The sequence below is a fragment of the Lathyrus oleraceus genome, chromosome 3, assembly GCF_024323335.1.
Source record: "Lathyrus oleraceus cultivar Zhongwan6 chromosome 3, CAAS_Psat_ZW6_1.0, whole genome shotgun sequence".
Lineage (NCBI taxonomy): Eukaryota > Viridiplantae > Streptophyta > Magnoliopsida > Fabales > Fabaceae > Lathyrus > Lathyrus oleraceus.
Window position 1 is genome coordinate 460,877,620 of NC_066581.1, and position 9,410 is coordinate 460,887,029.

Genomic DNA, 9,410 nt, shown 5'->3' on the forward strand with positions numbered 1-9,410 from the left:
ACTAAAGGAGAAAATTTTAAATATCATTGCGTTTTGGATCGCTATTCTCCTTCAAAAACAACCAACAAATCTGTATTTTCTACCATGAACTACGAAACTCTGATATTCTCATTGCACTATGAGAATACGTAGGCACGAGGGTCTGAATCCTTGGCGAGCACACTGATTTAAAACTTATTTTCCCCTATCACAAGTAACTTTCAGATAGCAACGTCCATCCACGCAAAGAACAATGAAAGCGGTTCCCGTTGAGTACAACGGATATGAGGGTGCTAATATCTTTTCCTTGCATAATCGACTCCCGAATCTACTCTTGGTTGTGAAGACCATTTTTAGAAGTTTTATCGATATTTTCCCTTTCCTTGGAATAAATAAAGTTCGGTGGCGATTCTATATTTTTCGCGACGCGACATGGATGCCAAATAAAATGTAGAAAAAAAATTAGATTATAAAATGGGTAATGTTAAAAATAAATTTATTAGTTTAGTGGCAATGCGTCTTATGGTGTAAGGTGATCAAAGAGATTTTGACATTGAATGATATAGTGTCTAAGACATCTCTTGTAAGTTATACCATGAGCAATTATAATCTATGATCGTCATAGACACACTTTTAATATAAAGGAAACACATGACCATAACAAAGGGAGGTCGAATGGAGACTATCAGGTCCAACTGAATAGAGGTTGGTGTGACTGTGACAAGTTTCAAGCCTTCCGTATGCCTTTCTCCCATGTCATTGGGACATGTTCATATACTCGCTATGACGCTTTCGATGTTTACAAAATTATAAATATTTTCAATGTGTACAACAATAGCTTCCCGGTGGTAGCATTGGAAAATTATTGGCCTACATATCAAGGGAACATGATTTGGCAGAACGAAAAATATGCGCCGGAAGAAAAAGGGTCGCCCCAACAGAGCGAATTAGAACAAAAATGAATATAGCTGATAAAATGGTAAGATTATGTGGTATATGCCGTCAACCCAGACACAATCGGACAAATTATTCCAATGTTGGAGCAAGTTCTACATGATCATTTATTTTTTCTTTAAATTTTTGTAACCTTAACATTTATAATATATATAGCAACTTTTGGTTACAACAAAAATAACATAAACTCCCATAAACACCCCTAAAACAAATAATTTTCGCAAACGCACAATACATGACATAACATACCAATATAAATACGCCCAAAACAACACAAACAACATATAAAAAAGACTTAACACCACAACATGTCTAAGAGATTACAACAATCAAAACAATGTTAGTTGCTGCATACATCATATCCCAAACATCATTGTCATCTTTAACTCGCACCCACATACACTGCGTGACATTATTGTCATATGCAATTGAGATATACGAAACAAACCTCTCGATAGTTCTAATTATTTTCCCATTATTAATCTCTCAATCTAACCAACTTTTCAATCTCCTTTCAAGATGCTCGAAATTTTGGATGTTCCAAAAAAGCATTTTCATTGGAGGTTTCATTGCCGAATAACATACATAACAATCATGATAGAACTAATTAAAAAAGTAAAAGAAGAATTTGAAATTAGATGTGAAGTGAATGAAGTAAATGGTACGAGACATCTCTATTTATACTAAGAAAATTTCATAATATATACTCGTGCCAGATGAATTCACGCCACCTTTGATAAATTATACAGTAACGTCAATTAAATTGACTATATCATATACAATCATCAATTTAAATAGTCTTCATTAAAAAAATTAAGTATTATTGTCGATTGGTCTAGCAAGACCACTTTTGTTCCAATTTTTTTGTTTGAATCTTTTTTAAACCTTATTATTTTGGAAATAAAATTTTAAAAGTGAATTATTTGGATAAAAAATAAAAAATAAATTAAATTTATAAATAATTTCTTAAAGAAAAAATCAATAAATAAAATAGAAAAAAAAGAAAAAGAGAAAGCTTCAAGATCGGAAGATAGATAGGGTTTGTCTGAGTGATGTATCAAATTATAATTTTTATCTTTTTATTAGATTCTCTCACAATTTTCTTACACCTTTAGATTCTCTCTCCCACTCCCTAAATATCTCTCTCATTTCAATTTCAATTCCAATTCCAATTCAACTCTCTCTCTCTCTCTAAAATCACCATGTATAGTTACGAAGAAAACAAAACCAACACTTTCAATTGATCATTCACCACCAAAAACCACCGCAAAACGCTACTAATTGCTCTGAAACAGTGCTATTCTGAGATTGTTAATTTGATTGATTGATTTCGTTTCTTAGTTGTAATTATTGCGATTCGAGATGCCGGAAGAAGAATTGGTGGAGCTCAAGTTCCGTTTATACGATGGATCGGATATTGGACCGTTTCGTTATTCACCAACTTCAACTGTATCTATGCTCAAGGAAAGGATTTTTGCTGAATGGCCTAAAGGTTAATTGATTAAGCACTTTTGATTTTTTTATTTTCGATTTTGTTAATCCGTGCTTTGTTTTGGTTTGATCTTTGTTTAGTGTTTGTTTGGTGTTTGTTTTTAATTTTTGATATTTTGATTGTAATTTCAACTATTAGGACTTTGAGTTCTTTGGCTTGAATGAAGTCAATGATTTAGCTCTTTTGGTGTGAGGTTTCATTGCATTTTTTTCTCATAATAGCTGCATTTTTGTTGTTGTGCAAGTTGTTTTGAGAAAATAAAAGTGATTGCATGTAAACCTGCACTCTGGAGCTTCTTTGTAGCACCGACTCCTTTCGAAGAAAAAAAAGTAAAAAAAGTGTGTATGTGATAGTGTCGGTGTTCAAAACCGCCACAAATGATACTTTTAATTAATTTATTTTTTTAAATCATTATCGGTGTCAACGTGTCGGTTTCGGTGTCGTGTTTCCGGTGTCTGTGCTTCATACCTATGTAGTACAGACAACTCTGAGAAAAGTGTGTCTCTGTCAGTAACCGAAACCGCTATTTGTGAATAGGTTAAATTTCTTTATTTTTTAAAATTATTACCGACTATTGGTATCGTGTTTCCGGTGTCCGTCTTTCATCTGCATCCATCGATGTTGTGTTTGAATTGAATTGTTGGTGCTATTTAGCCGAATTAGGGTTTTCTTATTAAATTTATTTTTATTGTGTTTGATGCTCTTTTTGTGAAGGTGATAATGGATTCTATTTTGAGGATAATGTTTTTTTATGTTTGTTTGTACCCAAATGGGGCAAGTGGTGTGTTAATTTATTTTTGTTTTGCAGTTCTATATATGTACTTTGTTAGAAGTTGGATAAATTTGCTTTGAATAAAAATGCTTTTGGCTTCAATTGGGTGGTTGAATTAGGTGAAGCATAAGATTCTTTTCTTTGATTGGATAAGAAAAATAGTGAATGTGATGTCATAGGTTTAGTTTTCTGGGTGTGTTTTTTTGTTTCTTGTCTTGTTTTTAAAGAGAAGAAAGTTCTGCCTTTTTTGTTTGGAAACACTAATAAATGTTAATATCTGTTGGATCAGTAAGGGGAACTACTTGGTAGATTTTATCTAGAAAAGTCTCAATGGTGTTTTTTTGGCAACCTGCATTTTTAGGTATGTGAATTACAGTTTTGGGAGTTGGATATGCAAAATAAATACAAAAGAAAATGGTGTTCGTAGGTTCGTGTATACATAGTAATTGTTTGGGCGAGCATTTTGGTTATTGTGATTTGAATCAACTTGATTGTGTTAATTGATTTGGTTCAAATTGAGTTTGAAGTGAAGTCATTTATGTGCGAGTGTTTTTACTCTGAAAGCTTGAGATGTTAAGATATTGTCTACAATTCTATTGGCTAAAAAGGGAAAATGTGTATATGCTACATTTTGCTATAAATAAATGATTTGGTTTGGTTGGTAATGGTTATAGAGGTCATTGAGAGGCTTTTATTTGTCATCACTATCTTGTGGTTATTGTGGTCATGCAATTGACTATTTTGGCTCTTTCATTTTAGGTGGCTATGTTTTTAAGCTCAGATAGCATTGCATAATGTTATAGTGGATAGCGGGATAGCCGCCATTAAAAAAGACAAAAAAGTCAATACTCAAAGTAAACATAAATATTTAAAAATAGAAAATACACAAAATTAAAGAGACCATAATACTTAATAGGTAAGAAACCTGAAGTGTAAAACAATAAAACTTAAGCAAAGAAGAAGAACTGGACTAAGCCGTAAAGTAGAAGTAGGAAGAAGAACAAAACAATTGTTTGTGAGCAAGAATACAATGGAATAAAAAACATAATATTACCCTTAAAAATGTTTAGATTGAAATTTATACCGTTACAAAAGATAACGGCTTAAAAAAAAGAATTTGAGGAATTTATCCTTGAAATTCTAACAGCAGAAACCATTACGGTTCAAGGCCGCAATTTTGTGGTAATTAGCAGCCGCAATTTCACGGCAATTAGTTGCTGCCGCAACAACGACTATTGCTGGTGGCAACTCGTAGGCCCAAAGTGTCGGACCAAACCCTCTCACCGCTATGCTATTCCGCTTATTTTGGCCGCCATGCTATTCTGCTTAGCATGCTATTGACAACATAATTAGGTGGTTTAGGCATTTAAGAGACCTGTAGCCTGTAGGGGCACCAGTTACGACACAGAGTTGACCTGAAGTCTCATAGAACAAATTCACAGAACAATTTCAAGAGTTAGTATCGAGATATATACTTTTTTCAGATGATATAGTCCTACTTGAAGAGTCAAAGGAGGTTTTAAATGAGAGGTTGGAGACTTTGAGATGAGCCTTAGAAAGATATGACTTTCGCCTAAGCAAAAGTGGAGTATATGGAATGTACGTTTAACAAAAGGAGAAGTGTTTTTAAGTTCTAACTTAAAGGTGAAAGTTGGAGATCATAATATACCACAAGTCATACAGTTTAAATATCTTGGGTTTGTAATACACAAGAAGAATTAGAAGGGGATGTAAACCATCTAATTCAAGCTGAAGGATTGAAATGGAGGAGAGTCTCAGGAGTTTTATGTGACACAAAAGCATCTCTCAAGCTGGAGGGAATCATTTTTCGAACAATAGTAAAACTTGCGATGTCATACAAGACTGAATGTTTAGTGGTTAAGAATCAACACTGGAATAAAATAAGTGTAACGGAGATGAAGATGTTGCGTTGAATGTGTGGTAAGATTAAACTAAATAAAATTAGAAATGATAATATTAGAGAGTGTTGAGGTAACACCTATAGTAGAATAGATGGTGGAAAATAAATTTAGGTGGTTTGAGCATGTAGAGAGAAGACTTGTAGATTCTGTTGTAAGGGGAGTAAATAAGATGGAGAGGAGTCAAATAACTAAATATAGAAGAAGACTTAGAAAAACTATAAAAGAAACTATTAAGGAAGATCTTGAGATTAACTGATTGGATTGCATATAGCCAACCCTTAGTGAGATAAGACTTGGTTGTTGTTGTTGAAAAAGGTACTCCTAGATAAAGATTTATGATTTTTAGTAAGACATAGACTCTGCATCAGAGTTAATTGAGTTAAGTATTTAATTCCAGCTGATTGGCAACTTGTAATTATGGTTTGGTATATCCTCCTTTGTTAAATTTCACTTATAATAATAATGCAGATTTTGTATCATGATATTCTGGTTTGATCAAAACGATTAACTAGACAACAGTTCCAGTTACTAAAATCTCTTTTAGACATACAAATGTGCAACATATGAAGTAGTAACTTCGTATTCTCTTCTAAATGTTTATCGTTTAGGAACCAATTATATTTGATTGAATACTTCCAGTGGATGTTGCCATCCGCGAAGTCATACTCCACTTTGTATTAGTGATGGACGTGGGACATAGCTCCTGTGATTTTTCCCTTGGGCTATGTTGGATTAATGGAAATGAATGATTGAATCATCATTTAATGTGGCATTGTTTGAATAGTTTGAAATAGGATGGAATAAAATGGAGTATGATGGAATGATTCTATCCCATTCCATCAAATTTCCACTATTTCTTCAATTTTGGTGGAGGGGATGGAATGAGTTTTTTCTCAGACAATGGAATGCTGAGTGTATTCCCTCTCATTCTTTTCTGTTTCATTATATTTCGTTTCATTCCATTTCATTCTATTATGCTCCACTCTTTATTTAGTACCCAACGATAATTTGTGTTGCTTTAGTACTATATTCTTGTCCTTTACTTTTGAACAGTTCTTTTTCTAACCCTTTTATTTTATTTTAAAATTTGTCTTTTGTTCTGGTTTGTCCATAGACAAGAAAATCATACCAAAGGCAGCAAATGATATAAAACTCATAAATGCTGGTAAAATTTTGGAGAACAACAAAACGGTTGGCCAGTGTAGAGTGCCTTTTGGTGAGCTTCCTAAGGGGGTCATCACCATGCACGTTGTCGTCCAGCCATCTTTGGCAAAAGCAAAATCAGGTAGATTTTACTCCCAAATCCAAAGTAAATTGTGTGATTATTTATTACTGTTTTGATAATCAATTAGTTAGTTCCAGAAGTTAATGCATTTATACTTGTATGCCGCCGTTGAAATAATAGAGATTTGAATAAGGGAGGAGGAGAAGAAAAAAACTCAAAATAATCCAATTATATTGATTGTGAGGGATTTGATGCTAAGGCCAAAGTACTAACCCATGATTGTGTTTATTACCATCCTTATTGAGAAACATATCTTCAAATATGAAAGCAACTCTTGAGATATTAATAGTATCTCTAAGATATTATAGAATGATGATATTATGAGATATTTTGTAGATATTCTAAAAGGTACTAGCTTATTAAATGAGGCCTAGTTAATTAATTTTTCTCTGTTTACATATGTTCTGTTCTGCTATTTAGTTACACTTTAATTTTAGGGCCATTTCTTGATTTTGAATATTTGAATTCTAGTTTATTAGTTCCATCCAGTTCTTGTGTCAGTCTCACCAGTAACAACCCAAAACAGAAAACTATTCTCATTATAATGGTTGCTTTTAGGGATTAAGGCACCCCAAGGTTTTCTTATCAAGTAAGCAACCAATTTGGTCCCTGAAGCTGTTAAGAGTGTATCAACCTAGTCTCCAAATTTTCATTATTCCAAAATGATCCATAGAATTGGAAATCATAATTAGGTTTGTTCCTCGGTCTGGATCTGTTATCTAATGCATCCCTAACATTACTCACTCACTGTCATTATAATCCCTCCATATTTGAATTGAGTGACGGCCGTGATTAAATATTTGCAATTTCAATTATCATTTTAGATCATTAATAGTGGGAGTTTTAAGTTCTAAGTCTTACAATTTTAGGACCAAATTAGGTATTTATGGTTTTGTTATCATAACTCCTAGGCACATTTTTTTTATAGCTATATAGCACTGATAATTGTACAGGTGTAGAAATGTATATAATTTGAATCATTTTAGAATCCTTAGTTAGGCAGCCCTTGCCTGCAGCGATATTTTTAATGTGTTCTCAATAGACTTGATAGCATTTGTGTTTGTTACAGCAATGTCTCAAAGAGACAGCTCAATGTTGGTTGTAAGCTATTAGGTCTGAGTATTGTGACCTATGTAGCACCAATACTTCTTATCGAAAGCGTGTCTGACACATGTCAGTGTTTGGCCCTAACACATTATATTTCCTTAATTAATACTACCTCCGGTCCTTTTCACAAGAGATTATTTACTTTTTAGATTAATTAGATAATCAATGTATCTGATCTTATATAGTTCAAATATATTAATTATTTAATGCATCTGATCTTATATAGTTCAAATATATTAATTATTTAATGCATTTATAAAGTGAATCCTTTTCTTATAAAAAGGAGGAGGGAGTATAAATGTTGATGTTTTTGTATCAGTTGCCTGTTTGATGTCTGTCTCAGTGTCGGTGTTTTATGGATTATGACCGAATGTTAAAATTTTTGTGTTGACATGAACAGACAAAGTTGATGATACACCCAGAAAACATTTTTGTGGGTGTACAATATTGTGAAAACCCATTAGCATGGATAATAAGCTGCTGATCTGAAGTTATGGAAATGTGTAGCTGTGAAGGCAATAATCTGTTGGACAGTCCCATCCCCCTCAGATGAATGTTGCTGGAGAGCAATCTGTTCAGCATTGATTATTTTCTCATGTTTTATAAAATGTATGTTTAATGTATGTTAGTAAATGCAGTCTATATTACAACATCAAATATATTTTATAGAAAGAAAGGTTTTGAACAATATTCCCTGCTGGAATCATCATATACCCGTTTCTTGTGCATTGGTGACAACAGAAATACTTTTCAAGCGTTTGGTGTGAAATACCTTAACAATATTATTGTCTCTTTATTTCTTATCATCATTGTCTTGTACAATAGAAAGAGACATTTTGTCATTTGTATAGATGAGATTCCATATTTTTCATTATTTATCGATCCAATTGCAAGATAATGTCGGAGTATCTAAGGAAAATTTATATCTTCATAATACCATCTATTTTCCTATATTCATGATTGGGTTGGAGACATCGTCATGGAATGAATACTCCTGGACGTATTATAGTCCTTCAGTAGTCTAATGGCCATTGTCATTAAAAAATGTCTAATGGCCATTGATCAATAGTGTTAAATATTATTTATGATGAATTTTTTAGAGCATTTCATTAATACAAGTAAGAATATTAATAAAAAGATGAAGGGTGGTGTTCACTACACTTCATGTAGTGATCCCACATTCTATTGTAATTGGATCTCAAATTGTCCTTCATATATTTTGGATGGTTGAGGCACTACAAGTTTGGCAAAAAAAAAACTGGTAAGTATCCAATCTACTTGTCATACATCCGGATTTTAATATTAAATGGAATTTGACATTTTTTAATATCTAGTTGACAATGTTTCTCACCATTTGATAATAAATTAAATGGAATTTGACAATTTTTTATAAACATGAATTATAAATTTATAAATCAATCTAAGTAAGTGATGCTTTAGGAGTTACTATCCCACGTATAATTTTTATGGGTATTTTTTATTGCATCCTATCTTTTTTTAGTCACTACGCAAAAAATATAATTGTCATCAGTTTTCAGAGATGTATCTTAGGACGCATCAAAGACTCAATTAATGTTAAAATATTTCAGAGGTGTATCTTTGAAATACATTGGAGGTTAAATCACGCTAGATTCTTCCTTAGTCTCATTTTTTTAAAATCAACTTCAAACACTCTCAACTTTTTTCTCATCACCAACTCAAAAATCAATCAACGAAGTTCAAGGAAATTTTAATCAATATCATCCAACATTGAAGGAAAGTTGAAATTTGTAAGTTTTTTGAGTTTTTGATAAGTCTTTGAGTTTTTGTGTTAATGAGTAGAAATTGATGATTAAGGTTAGAAATGAGTAGAAATTGCATGTATGATAGTTAAGACATAGTGTATTACATGTTTGTTGG

At 32.4% G+C, this 9,410-nt stretch overlaps 1 protein-coding gene across 1 annotated transcript; it reads left to right on the forward strand.

Annotated features, from left to right (window-relative positions):
• The first annotated feature begins 1,948 nt into the window (after positions 1-1,948).
• On the forward strand, positions 1,949-8,385 carry LOC127128173 (membrane-anchored ubiquitin-fold protein 4). The gene is made up of 3 exons (XM_051057415.1): positions 1,949-2,425; positions 6,234-6,404; positions 7,912-8,385. The coding sequence occupies exons 1-3, from the start codon at positions 2,296-2,298 to the stop codon at positions 7,962-7,964; spliced, it is 354 nt and encodes a 117-aa protein (XP_050913372.1). The 5' UTR covers positions 1,949-2,295; the 3' UTR covers positions 7,965-8,385.
• The last annotated feature ends 1,025 nt before the right edge of the window (positions 8,386-9,410 follow it).

What these genes read in the sequence shown, in the direction of transcription:
- LOC127128173 (XM_051057415.1), top strand. Translation starts at nt 2,296, where the DNA reads ATGCCGGAAGAAGAATTGGTGGAGCTCAAGTTCCGTTTATACGATGGA. An exon ending in TTTTGCTGAATGGCCTAAAG is followed by an intron (nt 2,426 to 6,233) that starts GTTAATTGATTA and finishes GTTTGTCCATAG; the next exon opens with ACAAGAAAATCATACCAAAG. An exon ending in TTTGGCAAAAGCAAAATCAG is followed by an intron (nt 6,405 to 7,911) that starts GTAGATTTTACT and finishes TGACATGAACAG; the next exon opens with ACAAAGTTGATGATACACCC.